Raw genomic sequence first — 25,256 nt, 5'->3', positions numbered from 1 at the left:
TTGGTGTTTACAGTGTACTTGTTACATCAGATTACTTTCACTGTAGAACATTGTATTGAAATTTAGATATAAGCTTATGAAAGACCAAAGAGCTTTAGATTTAGAACAGCAGTGTTTACATGGTATATCCAAAAATGTATTATTATGAAAGAAGTGTTTGCCATTTGATGCAAATGCTTCATTCTGACATGTGTTTATGGCATTTTGAATGCAGTGTTGCATTTTGAAGGAGATGTGAGGCGTTTTGCATTTTGTGTGTGCAGTTTTGAGAATTGTGTGTAGATTTTTGAAAAAAGGAGACTTAGTTTTGAAAATGTGTGTAAACAATTGGTAAAAACTGTAAATAATAAATAAGAGATCTCTTGGCAAAATATCTGGTGTAGCTTCCGTGATTCAACAATAATGGGGAAAAGCATGATTTTCAAATCTACAGAAAGTCAGCATGGAATGGAAGTTGCTCTAGTAATTTCTTCCCTACTGTGCCGTATATCCGAGTGAAAGTTCAAGCATTCAGTTTAAACTGCACTTGAGTAAAGTACAAATCCCCTAAAATGTTTCTTAGAGACGGAGTGTGTTCTCATGTGAGCTGTGTGTGTGTTCAGGTGACGGAGACTCGGACGGGTCCACTCGGCTGCAGCACGTATGATAACCTGGACTCGGTCAGTTCGGTTCTTCTTCAGAGTCCCGAGAGCAAACTTCATCTGCAAGGTGTGTGACTTAGTGCTTTATTATGTGACTTAGTGTTTTATTATGTGACTTAGTGCTTTATTATGTGACTTAGTGCTTTATTATATGACTTAGTGTTTTATTATGTGACTTAGTGTTTTATTATGTGACTTAGTGCATTATTATGTGACTTAGTGCATTATTATGTGATTATTATGTGACTTAGTGCTTTATTATGTGACTTAGTGCATTATTATGTGACTTAGTGCATTATTATGTGACTTAGTGCATTATTATGTGACTTGGTACTTTATTATGTGACTTAGTGCATTATTATGTGACTTAGTGCTTTATTATGTGACTTAGTGCATTATTATGTGACTTAGTGCATTATTATGTGACTTAGTGCATTATTATGTGACTTAGTGCATTATTATGTGACTTGGTACTTTATTATGTGACTTAGTGCATTATTATGTGACTTAGTGCTTTATTATGTGACTTAGTACATTATTATGTGACTTAGTGCATTATTATGTGACTTAGTGCATTATTATGTGACTTGGTACTTTATTATGTGACTTAGTGCATTATTATGTGACTTAGTGCATTATTATGTGACTTGGTACTTTATTATGTGACTTAGTGCATTATTATGTGACTTAGTGCATTATTATGTGACTTAGTGCATTATTATGTGACTTAGTGCATTATTATGTGACTTAGTGCATTATTATGTGACTTAGTGCATTATTATGTGACTTGGTACTTTATTATGTGACTTAGTGCATTATTATGTGACTTAGTGCTTTATTATGTGACTTAGTGCATTATTATGTGACTTAGTGCATTATTATGTGACTTAGTGCATTATTATGTGACTTAGTGCTTTATTATGTGACTTAGTGCATTATTTTGTGACTTAGTGCTTTATTATGTGACTTAGTGCATTATTATGTGACTTAGTGCTTTATTATGTGACTTAGTGCATTATTATGTGACTTGGTGCTTTATTATGTGACTTAGTGCATTATTATGTGACTTAGTGCTTTATTATGTGACTTAGTGCATTATTATGTGACTTAGTGCTTTATTATGTGACTTAGTGCTTTATTATGTGACTTAGTGCATTATTATGTGACTTAGTGCTTTATTATGTGACTTAGTGCTTTATTCCATTATGGTTTGTCTGACTTTTGATCTGCACAAGCTCAATCAAGCCAAAAACACCAGAATATTAATTGAATACCTGCAGTAATGCTGCACAAAGAAGGACATGAAGAATAACACTTAATGTAATGAAGTTGAACATGATGATTGAGGATGAAATAAGCTCAGATATCTTACAGTGTAAGTGTGAACAGCGATCACAGATGTTTAGGCCGACTGTAAGCCTCCTAAAGGCTCTAGCAACACCTATAACTGACTCACTGAATCTGTCATCAGTCCAGCTGCTCGTGTGGCAAATTAAAAGGAGACAACAAAACTGCAGAAATGTTTTCGTTTTCAGCATTTACATGTGAAAAATATCATTATGTCTTTATAATTCTAGTCTATCAGAACACACTTTTTTTTGGATTTCAGTCTGTGCACATCTGCTGTATTGACAGATGTTTGAGAGAAGAAACAGTGTCACAGCTGCGACGAGACACACATGCAGAGAAAATACTTGCGTATGATAATATACAGGTTACAGCATCAGAATAGCAAGACATTTAACAAATAACTGACAAATTTATATATATTTTGTCAATTATTGTATAAATTTCTTGCAATTCCCATCCCTGGTGAGCAGATCTATATATATATACAGAGAGAGAGAGAGAGAGAGAGAGAGAGAGAGAGAGAGAGAGAGAGAGAGAGAGAGAGAGAGAGAGAGATAATAGAGTATAATTTGTCGTAATTATGACTGTTTACCTCATAATTTGGGGTTTTTATGTTTTTATATTACATTTTTATCATGATTTTTCCATGTCATAATTATGACTTTCTTGTAATTTAGACTCGTCAATTTAGACTTTTTGTCAAAATAATGACGTTTCATCTCATAATTCTGAATTTTATGTCATAGTTTTGAATTGTCATAATTATTACATTTTTATCATATTTTATTCATGTCATAATTATGACTTTTTTATCTCATAATTATGAATATATGATATAATGAATGTTTATGTCATAATTACATTTTGTCATATTTATCACAATTTTAACATCAATTTTGAATTTGTTTTTATCTCATTATTTTGTGTTAATAATAATAGGGTTTAAAGTAAATGTAAGTGAAATTGACAGAACATTTCTATTACCTTTTCTATGTTTATATGGACTTGTATTTTTTTTTTTTTTTTTTTTTTTTTTTTTTTAGACATTGTTAGACTGTGATGAATTTGTGACTCTTTTATTAAATCCCACCAGCTCAAAAGAGTCATTTGTTAATGCATTGCACTAGAGTTGTGTATTTATCAGTTTTAATTATGTCATTTAATTCAGACTGCAAACTCACTACAGCACATTAAACATCAGCTGTTTGTCGGCGCTGGAAACTCAGAGTCTGTGAATGAAACACACGTGAAAACTCACGCTCCTCCATTGCTAGTGCTCACACTTAAACAGATTTTTAATGAGAAGTTTGACACGAGTGTCTTACTCGTGTTTAATGGCATGTGTCGTGATTCATGCTTTCACTCTGTCTAGTTACAGTAGCTGAAGCACTCTGCTCTTTTATAATGTCTCTTCCCTTTTGGTTAACTCACATACTGTCACATACTTTGGTTAACTGTCATAATCCGAAGAAGCATCACTAACACATGTGAGGGTTGGTAATGAAAAGCATCATCGAATCTCCATCTTTTATCTCCATCTCGTTCTGATTTGGTGTGAGAGCTCTCTGTGTACGGCCTTTGATACACACGTCATCATTACGCTGAAGCGAGCGCGTGATCACGGTGTCTCGTCTTCATCTGCCATCAGGTTGTTGTCTTTGAGATGTTTGGAGAAAATGGATTTGATGAGCAAACTTCTCTCCACATCTGCTGTAAAACAGCTCATATAAGGTCACACATTTACACCACATCAGAAAAACTAAAATAATGCTTTGGTAAATCATAATTATGACACAGAAAGTCAAAATTATGAGATACTAGATAAGTAAGAATGATGACATACAAATTCAGAAATATGAGATAAAAAATAAATAAAAAAAATGCCATAATCGACTTTATCTCATAAATTTGATTTAAGGTGTCAATTTGGACTTTTGTATCATAAGTATGACTTTTTATCTCATAATTCTGAGTTTAACGTCCTAGTTTTAAATTGTCATAATATTATTATATTTTTATACAGTTTTTCAGATTTTTTTCAACTTGTCAATTTGTAATAATTATGACTTTCTTAAAATTTTGATTTGTCAATTTTGACTTTTTCTCATAATTATGACTTTGTATTTCAGAATTCTGAGTTTTATTCCAGATTTTAATTATGTTGTATATGTCTATATCATATTTTCATAATTTAGACTAGAATTTAATTTTTTTAATCTGATAATCTGATTTACCAAAGCATGATTTGGTGGTGAGAATGTGCTTCCATAGGAAGAGACCAGCTGACCGACATATAAAAGAACAACCACAGTCTAAACCATTATATTAACTATTAACAAACACAACTTTTCACAGAAAACACAAAAGAAATGAGTGAAAATAACTTTATTACCTTTCATACACAGCTGGATTAGAATAACACATTCTTGTTTTTAGATTGACTATGTGCATGGTGTCTTTTGTCTTCTCTCTAAATCATTTGATTTATTTGTGTTGGTCTATTTCACCATACACAACATGTCTTTAGTAACTGTGTTGTAACGCCGAGGTTTAAATATAAATCCCCTGCTCTAAACAGTTCTGGAAGGTCAGAATGAAACTGCAAGGTGTTTAAGTTTAGTTTTCACTTTTTAACTTCAGGATTTTTCCCACCAGAGTCTGAGAGAACAGCTGTAGAAACTGATTATCAAGCGTTTTCTGAGGACAGTCGCAATATGTTTCGTTCTGTTCATCCTCCAACTTTTGCTTTCTCGAAATGGCAACGTCCTTGTTGGTTTGCAAGTCTTTGAGGTCTGTGTATTTCAGCATGGCCCTCTGCGGGTCGACTCTATATTCAGGACCGATTCTGCTGTGGCTTACGACTTACTGAATATTGCAGCACATTGCATTGTGGGATACATTATTGTGTGATGTGTGTTCTGTTGTTTATTACATATGTTGGTAAATGCATCAGGTCATTATTCTCTGCAAGTTGTGCGCAGAATACATCATATTTCCTGGATCATTGCATCCTTTTCTTAATTAGTATCCATGTGTTGTAAATATATTAATTCATTTACAAATCAGACTTATTTTGAGTTCATGTTTTCTTTATATTTTGTTGAACGTTCATAGAACATTCAGAAGTAACGTTTCAGTAATGTTGCAAAATGATAAAACGCCTTGTAACTTCTACACATTTTTTTATTTTTTATATTTTTTTATTTATTTTTATTTATTTTATTATTTTATATTATTTAATTAAATTGATTTATTTGATTTATTTTATTGCCATGAAAAAAAAAAAAAAAAACGGTAGGCTAATTGTGACTTTTTATCTCACAATTTTGACATTTTCTTTTCTTGCAATTGCGAGATTATATTTCCCAGTTCTGAGGGGAAAAAAAGTCAGAATTGCTATTATAAAGTTGATAATTGTGTACATTTATGAAGTGAATATTTTGCAATCTTTATTTCTGTCATGGACGACTCTCAGAGTGTTTGGCATGGTAATGGGAATGACAATGTTGTGTGTTTGGTCTTAACAGAATAGATCTGCTACGCTTCTGCTGTAGAGCGAGTACAGGAGCTGCTACTGCCACTACACACACTGTGAGCAAGTCAGATATAACATCATGTACAATATAGCGAACATGAATTACCCGTAGCAGATCTAGACAGGTGGAGCTGGGGAAGGTGGAGGGTTTCTGAAAGTGTTGCACTGCTAAAGCAAATGCAGATTAATGATTTGAAGGTTGAGCAGCGAGCTCATTGGCTACTGATACAGCAGGAACCAATCAGCTGCGCCCCATAGATAACCATGTGATTATGACAGGTGCGTTAGGACCTGTTAGCCTGCGCCATCTAGAGTTTCATGACAGAACTTTGGATTTATTGCAATTGTCAGATTTGCAAGAAACAAAGTTGGAACTCAAATATGTGCAAAATAAATGTGGAATCAGATCATTTGTAACAGGTAAGTGTAACACATTTACATGTGATGAATAGTTTACACTTTAGATTAGGGGATGTAGAAAGTGTTGTAAATGATTTATACATGCGTTTACACATCTATAACAGGTGTTGAACACTGTAGTGTGCACTGCAGTGTAAGTGCTGACTGGTGAGGGTATATACAGCTGTCTTCTGTAGTGTAGTGTAGTGTGCAGTGTGCAGTGTAGTGTAGTGTAGTGTGTAGTGTGTAGTGTAGTGTGCACTGCAGTGTAAGTGCTGACTGGTGAGGGTATATACAGCTGTCTTCTGTAGTGTAGTGTAGTGTAGTGTGGTGTGTAGCGTGTAGTGTAGTGTGTACTGCAGTGTAAGTGCTGACTGGTGAGGGTATAGACAGCTGTCTTCTGTAGTGTAGTGTAGTGTAGTGTAGTGTGTAGTGTGTAGTGTAGTGTGTACTGCAGTGTAAGTGCTGACTGGTGAGGGTATAGACAGCTGTCTTCTGTAGTGTAGTGTAGTGTAGTGTAGTGTGTAGCGTGTAGTGTAGTGTGTACTGCAGTGTAAGTGCTGACTGGTGAGGGTATAGACAGCTGTCTTCTGTAGTGTAGTGTAGTGTAGTGTGTAGTCTGTAGTGTAGTGTGTACTGCAGTGTAAGTGCTGACTTGTGAGGGTATAGACAGCTGTCTTCTGTAGTGTAGTGTAGTGTAGTGTAGTGTGTAGTGTGTAGTGTAGTGTGTACTGCAGTGTAAGTGCTGACTGGTGAGGGTATATACAGCTGTCTTCTGTAGTGTAGTGTAGTGTGCAGTGTGTAGTGTAGTGTAGTGTAGTGTAGTGTGTAGTGTGTAGTATAGTGTAGTGTGCACTGCAGTGTAAGTGCTGACTGGTGAGGGTATAGACAGCTGTCTTCTGTAGTGTAGTGTAGTGTAGTGTAGTGTGTAGTGTGTAGTGTAGTGTGTACTGCAGTGTAAGTGCTGACTGGTGAGGGTATAGACAGGTGTCTTCTGTAGTGTAGTGTAGTGTAGTGTGTAGTGTGTAGTGTAGTGTGTACTGCAGTGTAAGTGCTGACTGGTGAGGGTATAGACAGGTGTCTTCTGTAGTGTAGTGTAGTGTAGTGTGTAGTGTAGTGTGCACTGCAGTGTAAGTGCTGACTGGTGAGGGTATATACAGCTGTCTTCTGTAGTGTAGTGTAGTGTGCAGTGTGTAGTGTAGTGTAGTGTGTAGTGTGTAGTGTAGTGTGCACTGAAGTGTAAGTGCTGACTGGTGAGGGTATAGACAGGTGTCTTCTGTAGTGTAGTGTAGTGTAGTGTGTAGCGTGTAGTGTAGTGTGTACTGCAGTGTAAGTGCTGACTGGTGAGGGTATAGACAGCTGTCTTCTGTAGTGTAGTGTGTAGTGTGTAGTGTAGTGTGTACTGCAGTGTAAGTGCTGACTTGTGAGGGTATAGACAGCTGTCTTCTGTAGTGTAGTGTAGTGTAGTGTGTAGTGTGTAGTGTAGTGTGTACTGCAGTGTAAGTGCTGACTGGTGAGGGTATAGACAGCTGTCTTCTCTGAAACACATGGAGTCTTTAACCACTGTGCACCTGATGTGAGCAAAACATACAAAAAAGTGTAACATCATTTATTAAACATTTATGAAACGCATAGTAATGTTTTGTAAATCATTAGTTAATCATTAACTAATCAATTGTAAATGACTTTTAATTGAATCTACAAAACATACCTAAAATAATGAACATATCACTTATAAATAAGTTATGAATGCATAGTCATGTTTCATAAATGATTAGTTAATCATTTACTAATCACTTGTAAATGACTTGTAACGAAATTTACAAAACATACATAAAATGTTAGTATATCACTTGCTAATCATTTATGAATGTTTTGTAAATAATTAGTTCATCATTAACTAACCACTTATAAATGACTTACATCTGAACGTTATTATAAAGTGTTACCGTTATTTTTTATTGTGTGGCAGAAACGTGCTTCCATTGATTACAGGAAAACTAATGAACCATCACTATGCCACTGGTTTTTCCAACCCGATCTCATGGCAATTCATACGAATTTTACGAGGTGGCTAATTCGTATGAATTTGTACGAATGGCCTACCACTGACCCCGCCCCTAAACCTACCCCTGACCCCGCCCCTAAACATACCCCTGACCCCGCCCCTAAAACTACCCCAGACCACGCCCCTACCCTGATCCCGCCCTTAAAACTACCCCTGACCCCGCCCCTAAACCTACTCCTGACCGCGCCCCTAAACCTACCCCTGACCCTGCCCCTAAAACTACCCCTGACCCCGCCCCTAAACCTACCCCTGACCGCGCCCCTAAACCTACCTCTGACCCCGCCTCTAAACCTACCCATCACTGGGGTTTAGACAAATCGTACAAATCGTACAAGTGAAGTTGTACAAATTTGTACGAATTAGCCACCTCGTACTCACTTGTGAGATAGAGTTGGTTTTTCACGAAGGCTAGAAAAGGAACATTCTCGTTCACTAAAGTGCCTTGCGTTAAAAAACAACAACAACAACAAAACAGATGCTTGACGTCATTCCTACTGTATCTATCAGACCGTATCTCTCTCTCTCTCTCTGACGACTGAAGCGTTGAGCGCATGATTGACACGGACTGAGATTTAACACACTTTCATGAGCGAGACGTCCACGATCACGTCGTCTGTCGCCTCCATTAGATCTCCGTCTCCTTCGTCTGCATCTCTTAATGAATTAGGAAAGGTCACTTTGAGGGAATTGTTGTCGCCATTAATAAAATTGCCTTGCAATCCCTTGACTGCGGTCTAGTGCAGGTAATAATCCTGATGGGAATATCGAAGGAGGGGAGGATCCAGACGTTTGAAGAAATCTGTAAACAAGATGAAGAATCACCTGCATGTGCAATTGCCTCAATGACTTCATTTCTTAAAGCACATAATGAAATAGTTTGGCCAGAAATAAGAAGCCTGTCATCATTTACTCAGCCTTCATGTCACTCTAAACCCTGAAGATGTTCAGCACAGGCTTTCCCAACAGGGGGTTTGTAAAGTAATTGCAGGGGGTTCTTGAGTTGAAAAGCTTATTATTAAACTCAATGTAGAATTAAAATAAATAAATGTGGCTGCACAGTTAATCAAAATAAAACTTAAACTGCAATATGGCTTGGTGTAAATATCAAACTAAAGGCTGCGATTCAATTATTTTTTCATTATTTTTTTTTAGAGTTGCTCAGTTCACAGTAAATGTTTTCTCCTCTCTAATTCCATCCATCCATCCATCCATCCATCCATCCATCCATCCATCCATCCATCCATCCATCCATCCAATATTAAGTGTATTTGCATGGCATCTTTATCCAGCATCAGATAACTCTTGAGTATGTGAATGTCCTTAAATGATTGAAATATTAACTTAAAATCTCTGGAGTTACTTCAAGTAAATATGTCAAAGTTTTTTACTAAACATTTAGCAGAATATTAAAGCTGCTCTTTCCTAATCAGTGAGTAGACTGTCTAATGCTGGATGAATAATTAATTGGATCTGTTTCTCATACAAACCAAATATCAGAAGGAATTGGAATATATATATATATATATATATATATATATATATATATATATATATTACTTCTTTTTATCATTTTTGAAGCTTCTCATGCCCTGGTCACTGTTCGCTTTCCTCGTATGTAAAAGAGCAGCGTGAACATTCTGCTCAACGTCTGCTTTTCTGCTGCACAGAAGAAAGAGAGTCATACGGGTCACGAAATGTTGACAGTTCTTTTACGTTTGGCTGAACGAACCTTTTAAAGGGATGTTTTTGAAGGTCTGAAGATGAAGATCTTCACAGGTCAGTGGAGTTTAGAGGACTCGTTCTCTCTCAGCTCGTCCTCTTCAGAATAATGAGCTGCTGGCTATTTTAAAAGTTCAGTGTTACAGTAATTCAGAAACAGCCTCCAAGGGTTGAGAATGACATGTGACATTTCCCGTTTGACACGCAGCCTCTCCGACGTGTTTGTCAGTGACTGTAAAAGTACATGATGTCACAGTTATAGTGTTTGATAAAACATACGTCTGTTTTTCAAGCTAATTTATGCAACGGTTAGTTTCAGTCCACTAATAGTATTGCATGAGCGGTGATCAGCACTGGAGCGCTTCACTGTTTGCTGGTCTGTGTCCGATGCTTTTTTGGGAACCATTTCTGTTGGAGCAAAAATTCTGAATATCTGGCGATATCGTATCTGAAGGCTTGGTAACATCTAAATGAAAAATATTATCACTGAAACAAGCAAAATACATTCTTTTATGCCAAGAAAGCTAATTTTATGGATTAAATCAGGTAGACATAGCTGTTTAAGGTAATAATTGCCCCGTTTACAGTGTGTGTATCGAGCCACGGTCCAACATTGTGATGCATCGTAGTTGTATGTCATTGTAAACTGCGCCAAACTTTAAAAGTTTGTTTGATTTTTTGAGAAATTAATTTAACAATTGCACTGCATTGTAGAATATACTACACACTGCCGATCAAACGTTTGGAGAAATAATATTACGGTTTAACAGTTTTCTATGTGAATATGCATGATCACATGATGGTCACATGATCCTTCAGAAATCATTTTAATATGCTGATTTCAAGAAGTTATGATTATTATCAATGATGAAAACAGTTGTTCTGCTTCAGAGTTTTGTGGAAAACATGACCATTTTTTATTTTATGAATAGACATTTCAAGAACATAATTGATTTGAAATATTAATATTTTGTAACATTACAAATGTCTCTCACTTTTTACTAATCTCAAACCTTTTAACAATAGTACTTTTTTGTCTTGTTTTTCCACTAAAAACTAGGAAATTTGAGTTTTGGAAGCATGATGATGTACATTTCCCTAATTTTCCCTATAGCTCCCCCAGTTCATTTTTCTTAATGTCAAATATTGTTTGTTATCTTCTGCATGTACTGAACACACTGATCAAACACAGGCCGATCAGAGCCGTGCTTATATTCAGCACAACAGTGTGCGATATTGCTTAAATATTTACACAGCTTCCAAGTGTTTTACAGTAGAGGCAGTTTTCGCTCGCAGTCTTTTTGTTCCTCTCCGTCTTCTCGTTCAGAGAAAGTCGAGTGACTTTGCCTCGGGGTCTCTGGCGGAGCGTGATAATGACATGCTGTTACATTTCCAAGCGCAATAAAATCAACTTTGCCATCGTGTCGACCTCACAGACGTGTGCTAATCAGCTTCTCTTGTCTGCTCCTGCAGGATCTTTCATTTTCTTCTGTGGAAATGAACGTTTGGGTTCTGTTGAGCGAGTGTGTGGTGAAATTGCTGTGTTGCTCCGTGGCCATCATGTCGGTGTGTTGGCCAGATTAGACTGTAATTGTGCCCTGAAACGCAGTCAGAACACACTGACCTTCAGTCCACGATGCCCTCGGCGAGTCTTCGCTCTATTACTGACGCGTGAGTTGCACCAGTGTGAAGGTTGACAGCGCTGGTGTCACAAACTGTGACTGAGAAACACGTAGGGATGAAATGTAATGACAGAACATGAACTACACAACCTACTAAGGTTTTGAGCAGTAATGAAATGATGATCTACTGGTAAACTAGAAAATAAAACCAGTGGAGGATTTGCTGACTACTGTAGTTATGATAACATATATGGTGTGATGACGTTTGCAAGTTATATATGCAGTCAAACCAAAACTCATTCAGACACCTTCAACATTTCTCACATTATCACTGATTTTAGAAAATGGTAATAAAATATGAGCAGAACTCAGTTGATATTTGACTGGTTTTGTCCGTCCTTCTGTTAGACTGTCTCACACATGAATTATGTTGAATATCTGTCAGCTGTTAAATTTAACTACACAATTAGATAATACCAGTTTAGCTCAACCAATCACCAAGCAATGCTTCATTGTGTTCAGTCTGTGTGTAAAAAGAGCATTAGCAATTAAAGAAAACACACTTCAGCAAAACATGATCAGCTCAAAGTGTCCGAATCAGTTTTGGTCCCGAAATGTCATGGTAGTCTCTGTATGGAGAATATTTGTGTATAATGTCACAGTTGACTTTATTTTGCTCTCCTCACTTACATAAATGAGCTATAGTGTCCTGCACACACTAGTAAACATATCAAAAATTATATCTGGTGTCTGAATGATTTTTTATTTGACTGTAAATAGGAAATAATTATATATGACATCCTGTCGAAAAAATTCATGACATTGTAAAATGACAAAGTTAAATCCCTGTAAAGTTTGCAAAAAATATAACCAAATATTGCATTGTACAATCAATGTTTTAATGCATTTAAAGGTTTACTTCACATTAAGGATTGCAAATGCATCTGACTCTGAACAAGCCTGCAAAGTGAGTCCTTCTTAAACTAACTGACTGGTTGTCAATAATGAAGCATGTAGGTTTGTGTTTTTCTTACACTTTAATGTAGTTTGAATTGCACAGGAAAAAACACTGAAGGCTGAGCATAATTTAATTGTTTGAAAAAGTTTCTATTTCCATTTCAAGCTGTTAATTTTACAGCACAGAAAGTGATTTTACTTGCCATTGGCTATATGACTGCTGTGCATGACAAATACATGTATTGTAGAAATACTGTGCTTCGAGACCAAAGCCAGTCGAAGCAAACGGATATCACAGACGTCTAGCTGAGAATGCTAATTTTCCACCTGAGAAGCCTGACGGATTGATTCGACAGTCCGCGCTCACTTCGAGGCAGCTCGCTCAGTTTTCACAGCTCATGTTCTTCTGCACCCTCGCTTGGCGTGTGTTAGCGCCGCTATCCCAGAATGCCTCAGTCAGCCCTCGTCATGCACTCGTCTTCTCTGTTGTGCGGTATATCCGAGTGAAGCGCTTTTGGAACAAGAACAAATATGGGCGGGGCTTGATTTTTCCCGTGGGGAATTGATTGGATGATTGGATGGTTGTGGTTTGCTATTGGCTGATCTCATGCGAGTGACAGGTCGCCCCACCCTCGTAGAAGAGAAGAGAAGAGAAGAGAAGAGAAGAGAAGAGAAGAGAAGAGAAGAGAAGAGAAGAGAAGAGAAGAGAAGAGAAGAGAAGAGAAGAGAAGAGAAGAGAAGAGAAGAGATGCTGCAAGAGGAAATAATTCTGATTCTAGATTCTGAGGCACATAAAAAATAATAAAAGACATGCACTGATAAATAATTTATAATAAACACTGCAATATTCCATTAAAAAGTAAAAACTGTCAATTTTGATTTCATGGTGGTCTTAAATCCCTCTGCAACTGATCAAATAAGAAAATTAGAAAAACAGAAACAATTAATGCATTAGATATGGAAATATAGCAATATTACAATGAGGAATATAGAGTGATGTCAGTAATTTACTTAAACATTCCATCTCGATCCTTCGTTAAACAAGAAAGTCATGCCAACTTTGTCATGCCAATTAGCATATTAACCTAATTAAAGATCCATCTGTTCCATTGACTTGTGTTTATACGCAGAAACGCAAATGTTGGTGCATTAAAAAGTCCAGGTTTGCTGAACTTCGACGTGGGGATTTGTATCAACAGAAGATGGATCATTCTTCGCTGAATTAAAATAACACACACTTTTGCAGCATTGCAGGAAAGTGGAGTAGATTTTTAATTTCTACATGATGAATATATGTTTTCAAAAATGACAAGATCAGGACAGTTGCAGTGTCCGAAGGAATTTCCCATGTTCAAAGTCTAGTGTGACCGTCCCTTAAAGGCCCCCTGAAGTCAAAATTTGAGTTTTTGAGCTCTTAGGATGAGTATGATGCCTTAAGGTTATGAATAAGCTGGTGTGCTCCAAAACAATGACAAAATTTGCATTTCTAAGATATAAGCATTCAATACTTAGTCTCTCACTTCCACTAAAATGGATCAGGGATTTTTATGACATCATCGTGGACTTCAGCTTCTCATCACATCTTTTGTCCAATCACATGCTCTCCAAAGCGAGCGTGGCTGTACCTGACTGTACGTTCGGTAGCAAACACATGCTGGATCAACTGGATCAGCGCTGAATCTGTTTTGAACGATTCAGTTCGATTTGGTGAACTGGTTCGACCGGTTTAGAGTGTTAAAAAATCCAATCCAATTGGATCAAATCCAACGTATCAGCGCTCGGATTCGTTTCCATGGTGCTGTCAAGTACGACTCGCAGTCTGTGAGGTAAACTAAACACTATTGGCTATTTGAAAAGGGGGAGGAGCCATTCAATATGTCCCGCCTTAGCTTCCTGTTTCAGTGGAAATTAGGTCAACGCATCAAACAAAGCTGTGCGTTTAAAGGCACTTCCGTGTTGTCACACACGACTTTTATTTTGGCGGCACGGCGTCCGAGCCTGAGCACACAGCGCTCCCATTCTCTGCCTTCATTAGTTTATGATCTGTATTTAGTCCTATCTAATATGTTATTATACTGAACTGTTAAACAAAGAAAGTATACGGTAGACGGAACAGGATTATTGCATCTCCTGTGTAACTGATGCTCAATGTTGTTAGCTGAGCAGAAAAACATAATCATGTTTCGCTTGGTTCCTTCAAAGTTGCGCTGGATTTATATAGACTATAAACTGTGTGTTTCAGTTCTTATTGTTGTGAGTTTGACACTACTATGAAGCTAATTTAGTCCCCCTAAAAGGAATATATAACTAAACTAAACTAAACTAGTTCCCAGTTCCTGTGGTGCGAACGTCAATAGTTATAGGAACTAAAAAAAAAATGCTGGGTTGTTTCAACCAATGTTTGAGTTGAATATGGACAAATCCAACCGTTGTGTTTAAAAACGTAATTGAATTATTTTTGGGGTTTGTCCATATTTGACCCAAACATGGACTGAAACAACCCAGCATTATTTAGAGTGTATAAAATCGTTCCTCTGGTGCGAAGCCCTCTTATCTTCGTCAGGTCACTGAAACCTTGAATGAAATCTGGAGATCCCTTTAAAACCTTTACAAATGGAAAGAGCTGCAGATATGTCCCGTCCCATTTCCCATTAACACTGTTAATGCACATTGAAACTATTCTTCAGAAAATGTAGCTCATAAATGGCAATAAAAGCAGAACACCTGCTGGCAGTGGCCACAGATGAGAAACACACACTGCTGGGATTTTACAATGCATTCTTTTTACAGTATTGGTATATTGATTTGTCCTATCTTTTTTTTTTTTTTTCCTGTAAAAGTTTCTAGATGAACGGAAGCTTTATGGCTTTGGTTCCACAGAAGTTATTTGTAGTATAATATTAATATGGATGAGGGATGATGTTGAAAAAATGCTGATGATGCAGTTTTCTATGGATGCTTGTTTCTGCCACTGAATGAAACATTTTAAAAGATAACCGTGTCTTATATCTCACAATTGTGTGTTATAAAGTCAGAATTGCGAGAGATAAACATGCAATTCTGAGAAAAAAGTCAAAATTGCGAGTTTATATCTCACAATTCTGACTTTATAACACACAATTTACACTTTATATCACAAAATTCTCTTTATAACACACAATTCTGACTTTATAACACACAATTGACACTTTATCTTGAATTGTTTATATCACACAATTCTCACTTTATAACACACAATTGAGACTATATCACACAATTCTCTTTATAACACACAAATCTAACTTTGTAACACACAATTGAGACTTTATAACACACAATTCTCACTTTATAACACACAATTGCGAGTTTATATCACACAATTCTGAGCTAAAAAGTCTGAATTGTGAGATGTAAACTCGTAATTGTCAGAAAAAAAAGTCATAATTGTGAGACAAAAAGTCGCAATTACCTTTTTTGTGTTTTATTCTGTGGCGGAAACAAGTTTCCATAGATTTCTCTTTGAGTTTATACCTATAAAACTCAAGGCACAGTTCAGTAACGTACTGAGTCATACTAGAATCTGTTTCAAATCTATAGTCAAGATCCACACTAACTCTAATGCCAATTTCACTTGAAAATGTTAGACAGCACTGTAAAAAAAAAATTACATCCCCAAGTCAAACATTTCTAGTGACTGATCACATCTAAATTTTTCAATTAGTCTGACGTATTATTTCTCATTGAGCCAATGTTAACAGACTATTGCAACAAGAATTGCACTTGGGCCAATTTAAAAATTTAGATGTAACCAGTCACTAGAAAATTTTAACTTGGAGAGGTTAGATTTTTTTTTACAGTGAGGGTTGATGGGGATGTGTGTAAAAAGACTGAAAAAAAACGACATAAATTAAAGCAAAACATAGCGAAGTGTCATTACGTAAACATTATGTAGTCATCGACATCAAACCGAGGGATAATGTCTTCCCGTGTTGAAAATAATGTGAAACTATGATGAGAAGGTTAATGTATCAATCTTCACAGTGTGAGATTGCTTCTCTCTCTTAATTTGGAGTAAATACATGAAGGAAAATCAACTATCAAAGCTGTAGATAAATGAATGCATGTTTTTTTATTAATTTATTCATGACATCAACAGTTAAAGACATTCCACAGCACAGCATGACTGTTCTCAAGAAAAATAAATAAATCAATCATGAGCAAAATAAATATTCATACTTGTGAATATGAGTCAGATTGGCTCCGTCTACAACCTACACATAATATTATAACTAAAATGGATCTTCATAAATGACTGATTTCGAACATTGCTTTACATCGCCAGCAACAAGACCTTTTTATAATAAACCCACGACAGATGCTGGCGTTTGCAGATTCCAGAATTACTAACTATAAAATGGAAAACGTTACACTGACTTGGTTTCCACTGTCTGTGAGTGAAGCTTAGGAAACCTGCGGGAAAAAGAGACATTTTAGACGCAGAAAATAAAGCCGCCTTTTCATTACGGGTTTTGGATTGTGACATTTTCATTGATACTTCCACAACATCTGGAACTGCAATTAAATAATCCAATCCATCATTGGATATCGTTCCATCCATCCATCCATCCATCCATCCATCCATCCATCATTGTAGATCTTTCCATCCATCCATCCATCCATCCATCCATCCATCCATCCATCCATCCATCCATCCACCCATCCATCCATCCATCCATCCATCCATCCATCCATCCATCCACCCATCCATCCATCCATCCATCCATCCATCCATCCATCCATCATTGTAGATCTTTCCATCCATCCATCCATCCATCCATCCATCCATCCATCCATCCAACCAACCATCCACCCATCCATCCATCCATCCATCCATCCATCCATTCATCCATCGTTGAATCTCGTTCATCCATCTATCCATCCATCCATCGTTGAATCTTGTTCATCCATCCATCCATCCATCCATCCATCCATCCATCCATCCATCCATCCATCCATCCATCCATCCATCCATCCATCCATCCACTGTTGTATTTCATCCATCCATCCATCCATCCATCCATCCATCCATCCATCCATCCATCATGTAGATCTTTCCATCCATCCATCCATCCATCCATCCATCCATCCATCCATCCATCCATCCATCCATCCATCCATCCATCCATCCATCCATCCACCCATCCATCCATCCATCCATCCATCATTGTAGATCTTTCCATCCATCCATCCATCCATCCATCCATCCATCCATCCATCCATCCAACCAACCATCCACCCATCCATCCATCCATCCATCCATCCATTCATCCATCGTTGAATCTCGTTCATCCATCTATCCATCCATCCATCGTTGAATCTCGTTCATCCATCCATCCATCCATCCATCCATCCATCCATCCATCCATCCACTGTTGTATTTCATCCATCCATCCATCCATCCATCCATCCATCCATCCATCCATCCATCATTTTAAAGTAATGAGAATCATGATTAAGAATAATGAGAATTATATCAACAATAACAACAAGAACTCACATGTGCAGTGCAACTATGACATTTTGGTCATAATAGGTAAAAAGCTTCATCTTTTTTATACATATAATTTATTTCTGTATTCCTTTCTTTTGAAAATTTTGCAGTGAAATGTGAAAGGACATTTCCAGATTCACGTGTGTTTGCTTGTTATTCTCCTGGCATTCTCAACCGGTGACATCAATAACTTCAGGATATCGATTTGAATAAAGATGCACCATTTGGGAGCAATAAATAACATGAATCAAGGAGAGGGCATCTCTAAGCAGTCGTAGTTAAAACGAGCCGTTTATCGGTTAACTCAAACCGTATTTTCTCTCCGACAGACGCGAGGCTCTTAAGAGACGTTTGGAGACACACTTATGAATCCACGACCGGAAAGGGGAAATAAAGTTGCTTTTTGTTGTTGCTTGTTTTGTTTCTCTCTTTCACACACACCCGTTCTGCTCTTGCTGGAGCCATAAGCCCATCCTGGAAGATTTATGAATACGTTAGAATAGCCTGAGCCAACAGTTTTCAAAGAAGTGGAGTGAAAATAAATTAAATAGCCCCACAGGCAATTCATCTGCTGCTTGATGGATTACATACTCATCTTCATACTCTCTCTCTCTCTCTCTCTCTCTCTCTCTCTCTCTCTCTCTCTCGCTCTCGCTTTCTTCAGAAGATTGGCAAACATTTGGCAAACAAACGAACAAACACGAAACAACTCAATTAGGACATATGCGCAATGAAGTCTGTCAGTGATGAATTGTGGATGGAAAATATGTCTGGGATTGAGGAGACAACATGATGAAAAATGATTTGTCTTTCGAGGTGACGAGATCAATGTTTATTTCTTTCTGAGGGAAAGACTGACAACATGCCCATAAATTCTGGGAAACGTTTCCGGAGTCTTGTATGAGGATTTAGGGGTCGTATCATGCATTTTGATTCAACTTTTTTTTCTTTTTTTTATACTACCCATCAAAAGTTTGGAATAAAGCCTCTTCTGCTTACCAAGGCTGCATACATTTGATCAAAAATCAAGTAAAAATATGAAAATTTAAGTGTAATTTATATCCTGTGATCAAAGCTGATTTTTTTCAGCATCATTACTCCAGTCTTCAGTGTCACATGATCCTTCAGAAATCACTCTGATATGATTATAGATGCAAACAGAGGAAGAGAAGAGCATCGCACTGCAAAATAATCAGAGGCTCTGTTGTTCACTTTGTTAAGCAATACGGATGGAAAGCTCAGTATGACGGACAATCCAATCACGTTTAACTGCGGCGAGAGCGTCAGACTCAGTCGTTGAAGATCATTCCCCTTATAAACGCACAGTCACTGGGCATAGCTCTTCTGTAATGGTACATCATTTAAAAGATTGATGCCACTATCCTCATATTCGGCTCTCGGGTTGCCAGGCATCCAGCGGACTGATGAAATCCTTCCTCGCTGACCCTGAGGTCAACTCTCAATCTGAGGTGGTCAATCAACAGTGAGTTTCTATTTGGACTGGTGGGGCAGATAAATCAGCCATTCCCCTCCTCCTTGAGACCAGCTCTGACAGTAAATATATTTTCGTAGCCCTCATCCTCCACAGCAATTTCAAGATGCTCTGTTTTTATATTGATTCAGTTTTAGTTTTCTGACGCTCGCGACCGTCTCTTCAACTCATGCGTTTATTTACACCAACAGGTCCTCTGATCTCACGTCAGGGTGTGTTGATTTGAAACACTTCCATGTTTCGAAAAGTAGTCTTGAATAGTTTTTGTGAACTTTGACTAACGTTTATTCCAAGGTTCTCACAAAGTTATGAACCAACGTTCTTCCAGTAACGTTTGCACAATTATATATATATATATATCTGTTATATAATATATATCTATTATCGCATATCTGTTGCTTTTGTTGACGTGAACTCAACAAAATTGGTAACACTTTACAATAAGTTTCATTAGTTAACTTTAGTTAATGCATTAGCTAACATGAACTAACAATGAGAAATACATTTGTAACAGTATTTATACAGGGTAACATTTTATTTTACAGCAGGGGTGCCCAATCCTGCTCCTGCCGATCGACTGTCCTGCACAGTTCATCTCCAACCCTAATCAAACACACCTGCCTTTAATTTTCAAGTGTGCAGGACAGTCGATCGGCAGGAGCAGGATTGGGCACCCCTGATTTACAGTGTCCTTGTTACATATGTTACATAGTAATAACAGTATATTATGCATAATTACATGTAACTAACCTTCAACCAAATCGTAATCCTACCCTAACCCTAGAGTAAGTAGGCCTACATGTAGTTAATTATTATTACTCAGTACCTAAATATATAATTACACTGTAACTGTAATGACACCTTAAAATAAAGTGTAACCAAATCCAGCTGTTCATTCTTTGTTCATGTTAGTTCACAGTGCATTAACTAATGCTAACACATACAACCTTTGATTTAAAAAAACATATTAGTAAATGTTGAAATTAATATTAACTAAGATTAATAAATGCTGAAGAAGTATTGTTCATTCTTAGTTCATGTTAACTAATTAACCTTATTGTAAAGTGTTACCACAACAAAGTTTCATATAGTTTATAAAGTTTCTCCACATGTTTTTCAGACAAAGCTATTCTGCATTATATGTGACCCTGGACCACAAAACCAGTCACACGGGTAATTTTTGTGACATTGAGATTTATACATCATCTGAAAGCTGAATAAATAAGCTTTCTGTTGATGTATGGTTTGTTAGGATAGAATATTTGGCTGAGATACAACTACTGAACATCTGGAATCTGAGGGTGCAAAAAAATCGAAATATTGAGAAAATCTCCTTTAAAGTTGTTCATTTATGTTGGAGATTGTGCTGCATTCACTCACACAAATACATGTTTTATATATTTATGATAGGAAATTTACAAATGGAACATGATCTTTAATATCCTCATGATTTTTGGCATACAAGAAAAATCAATAATTTTGACCCATACAATGTATTGTTGACTATTGCCACACATATACCCGTGCGACTCGTGACTGGAGACGTGATCCAGGGTCACACATGTGTTTAGAACTGAGCAGGGATCAGTGTGTATTTCTAGTGTGTTCAGTCCTCAATGTTTCACTCAGTTCTGTGCACAGTGCAGTTTCAGCTTCACCCTTCAGACAGCAGTCTTCCTCATTAGCCAGGCAATCTTTGCATGTCACTTTCTGTCTTTATAGTCATTGCCTACCTGTTTTGTCTGGCAGTCTCTGTAGAATAATGCTGTATTGACACTTGTGCCTATTAGTCATTTTTACAGTTAGTGTAATAGTCTGAAATCATATTTTGCTGGAGTCTATGCTAAATAAGTAGTATTTTACCACACCTGCTGATATCAGCTTTAAGAGACTCGAGGAGTCAGCGTGCCTTTCATTCCCCATGCTTCAGATTTGTGACATTTCGTAAGTAAGCCTATGTAATATAACAACCCAGGCTCGCTGGAGGAACGTGCCTGTGGTGACATTTCTACACTATATTACATTGATTCTTGCAACACTTTCAAAGTGAAATGCTTAGTGAGTGGCGCTGAAAGCATGTTCAGTTTTATCTGAAACATGAATGAGAATCTGGCGATGGTTTATTGCATTGGTTGTTGTATGTATTGTGAAAGTTTGAAAAATAATTTTCCAGTGAGTGTGTGTTTGAAAATAACATAACATACACTAAACCTAAAATGTATTACACTGTGTGTAAACCAGGTGTGACGCAATGGTTTCTATTAAAAAAAACGGTTTATGTTTTTCTTTGACGTCGCGGCTGGAACAACAACATACATATATGACAATCTCAGGTACTGATTATGTGCTTTATTTAATGTTAAAAGCGCGGAAATAGATAATTCACCTCAGCTCTTGAAAACAAATCGAAGGAGACAAAAGCGTTCAAACTGTTGAGTGTATTCTATGACAAAGATTGTGTCAGTAACTCAGTATGTATTTTAGTAATGGTAAAATGGTGTAATATTTATGAATTTGATGCACTTGTCCATTTGTTTGCAAGTGCAGTGTGTTTGCAGATAGACTCCGCCCACACTCTCTTCTGATTGGCTGTGATTTTTGATTGATTTGGTTGTGAGTGCAGTGCGCTTGCAGAGAGACTCCGCCCACACTCTCTTCTGATTGGCTGTGATTTTTGATTGATTTGGTTGTGAGTGCAGTGCGCTTGCAGAGAGACTCCGCCCACACTCTCTTCTGATTGGCTGTGAGTTTTGATTGATTTGGTTGTGAGTGCAGTGCGCTTGCAGAGAGACTCCGCCCACATTCTTTTCTGATTGGCTGTGAGTTTATATTGATTTGGTTGTGAGTGCAGTGCACTTGCAATGAGACTCCGCCCACACTCTCTTCTGATTGGCTGTGATTTTTGATTGATTTGGTTGTGAGTGCAGTGCGCTTGCAGAGAGACTCCGCCCACATTCTTTTCTGATTGGCTGTGATTTTTGATTGATTTAGTTGTGAGTGCAGTGCGCTTTCAGAGAGACTCCGCCCACACTCTCATCTGATTGGCTGTGATTTTTGATTGATAGTTTGTGAGTGCAGTGCGCTTGCAGAGAGACTCCGCCCACACTCTCTTCTGATTGGCTGTGATATTTGATTGTTTTTTTCGTGTAATCAAGTCGCTTCTTGTGTGGACAGCTTGTGTTAGTTTACAAATCATGCTCTATGGTAAAAGTGTTTTGAGATCATAACAATATTTTGCAAGAAACCACGCGGAAATAAGTGTGACAACGAGTTCATTTCAGCTGGAAACTGTTTGAATTGTATTTATATGGATGTGTTTGGATTTTTGCAAAAAATATCAGTGTTCTAATGAGCTTATGCTTATGTAATATAATGTGCTGAGAAGCTGGTTTATGTTTCCCATCAAACTTTTACTACGTGCTTCTAGATTGGCTCTCATTGGCATTTCAGCAGCACCAACACGTCTCTGAGTAATGAAAACTCAACGGAAAAAGGTTCCTGTGCGAAAGCGTTCATCCGAGGCTGATGGCACTGGTTAAAAAGACATTTATTTTACGTGTGATTTCTGATATATCACTGCCGACCTGATCTGCATTCCTGAGCTGTTACTGAAGTCATATGTGCTGTGTTTTATTTCACAGCGGTAAAGGAGCGGGCTGTGCTATCGTTGCACTGTTATAAAGCTATGACCCTTTAAATGAGCCTCTGTGGCGTCCACTCACTGTGATTACACAGCCCGCTTCCGGACGTCTTCAGTTTTTAATGTGAGTTTTAACAGGAACTGAGCCATAATTTAACACCTTATTCAAAGCAATGCCTCTCATTCCATCAGTGCATTAGGTAATGGTTATTTTGTGAATTTGAGGGCATACAATGCTCAATTAATCTCTGATGAAACCCTTGCTTATGAGGTGGAGCGTGCCAAGAGCCCGTGAACTCTGGAATCAGGCCCGATTTGACACATAAAACTGCAGAAAGTCCCACGGATAAAGTTTAACATTTAGATATCATGATTCTCACCTGCATAAAGGGCACATGCAAGAGCCGATCGATAGTTCAGACCGTAAGGAGAAATGCATTTATTGGTTGATATTTAAGAGGTGTCAAGATCAGATCCGAGGGCATCATATTAAAGTATATTACCTGAGAATAGAAATGCATTGGTACCGAATGTACAAATGCAACATAAATGACTGTAAATGCATGATGAGATCCAGGGCACGTAGAGTCCCACACTTTAATAACGTCTTCAAGCCGCTGAATGATGTATGGTTGGCGATTGAATAAACCAGAGCTGTAATTTACGTGCGGAGCCACAGGGAGAACGGCTGGGAAACGCTGCACTTTGACGGGTTGAAATGCAAGAATGAAAAGATAAATTCTGCTCTGTTTTATCTTCAGTTTTAGCCCATTAAACTCCTGCGCTGTCTGCCAGCGTTCATGCTTGATGCCTGTGGTTGTGGACGCTGTCTGAGAATATGTGAATATGTGACACAAAAAAAGAAATGCTATTCAGTAAAGTGACAGTAAATCTACATAAACAAAAACAAAACAAAAAAAAAATGTTCAGAACATATTTAACCCCTAAATCAAAGTGAGAAATATGAATTTTAAATATTCCAATGATATTAACATTATAAATATTTTGCTTAAAGAAAATGAAGCATTTGTAGGTGCCTGCTTTGTGACATTATTGTAACAAGTAAGCTAATATCTCCCAAATTAAAATTATATATATATATATTTTAAATTAAGAATAAAATTATTTATTAATAAATAGACAAACAAACAAATCTGGTAATAGTAATGGGAACTTATAGTGAATGGAGGTAAAATGGGGGAAATTGTCTTGAAAACAAAAAAATCTTAATGCAAAAAAATCTTAATGCAGTTAAAACTTGTTTCATTGTATGTAGTGCATGTGAAAATTAAAGAAAAGAAAATCTCATGAAACTTTGCAAAAAAAAAAAGAAAAAAAAAGCATATTGAACTCGTGAAGTTGTGAAAAATGTGAAGTTTTAATATTCAAATAATTTAAATATTATATTACTAACATTTTACTCAAAGGAAATGAAGCATCTTTTGGTTAATTAATACGTTATTAATTAATACTATTATATACAATTGAAATGATCAGACAAATTGTAATATAATGAGAATCTCAACTAAGAAAGATAATTAATTCATAAATAAACAAATACATCTGGTAATAGTAATGGCAATTTATTATGCATGGGGGAAGTTTTAGAGGAAGATTGGCTTGGAAATGATGTCACAATTTAAAACATTTTAAATGAACCAAAAATAAATAAATAAAAAATCATTTTTTTTTTAAACAAAATATAATTTAATGTTTTTTACTATTGATTTTAGAGTCAAAGTTTATTTTATTTTATTTTATTTTATTTTATTTTATTTTATTTTATTTTATTTTATTTTATTTTATTTTATTTTGTTTTATTTTTTTTATTTTTTTTTATTTTATTTTATTTTATTTTATTTTATTGATTCACATCAATATTTAAACAGGGGCAGTGAAAGAAACACACTTTGAGTTAGACTGAGAGACTGAGGCAGAAGAGCGATGAAGTCACTCTGCTGGGGTGTTTCAGTAATAGAGAAGGGGATTGTGTGTGTGTGTGTGTGTGTGTGTTGGGTGTGTTATTGTGAACCCAGGGCTTTTGGCACCGCCACTGTCGTCGAGCTGCACCCATCCATGAACCACCATCTGGATTCTCCCACAAATCACATTAAAGTTGCAGGAGCAGGAATACATCAAGCTAAATGAATACTGGCTCCGGGGTCCACAGACAGTCTGATGGAGAGAGAGACAGCCTGACACTGGAAATGCTGGGAATCTGCAACACCCAGTCCAAACCACATCACTTATGCATAATGACAGACAGATACATAAACAAGATTTTACGAAGGAATTGTGAGTGG

At 36.9% G+C, this 25,256-nt stretch overlaps 1 protein-coding gene across 1 annotated transcript in view; it reads left to right on the top strand.

Annotated features, from left to right (window-relative positions):
* The window catches only part of brinp1 (bone morphogenetic protein/retinoic acid inducible neural-specific 1), a 175,234-nt gene that overhangs the window by 122,963 nt on the left and 27,015 nt on the right, over positions 1-25,256 (top strand). Inside the window, exon 5 of the mRNA XM_081365496.1 lies at positions 603-708. Coding sequence (XP_081221622.1) covers positions 603-708 — 106 coding nt within the window. The remainder of the gene's footprint in view (positions 1-602; positions 709-25,256) is intronic.

This window comes from Scardinius erythrophthalmus (genome assembly GCF_964197995.2).
Source record: "Scardinius erythrophthalmus genome assembly, chromosome: 5".
NCBI lineage: Eukaryota > Metazoa > Chordata > Actinopteri > Cypriniformes > Leuciscidae > Scardinius > Scardinius erythrophthalmus.
The sequence above is the reverse complement of the archived record's forward strand: the minus strand, read 5'-3'. Positions and strand labels throughout refer to the sequence as shown.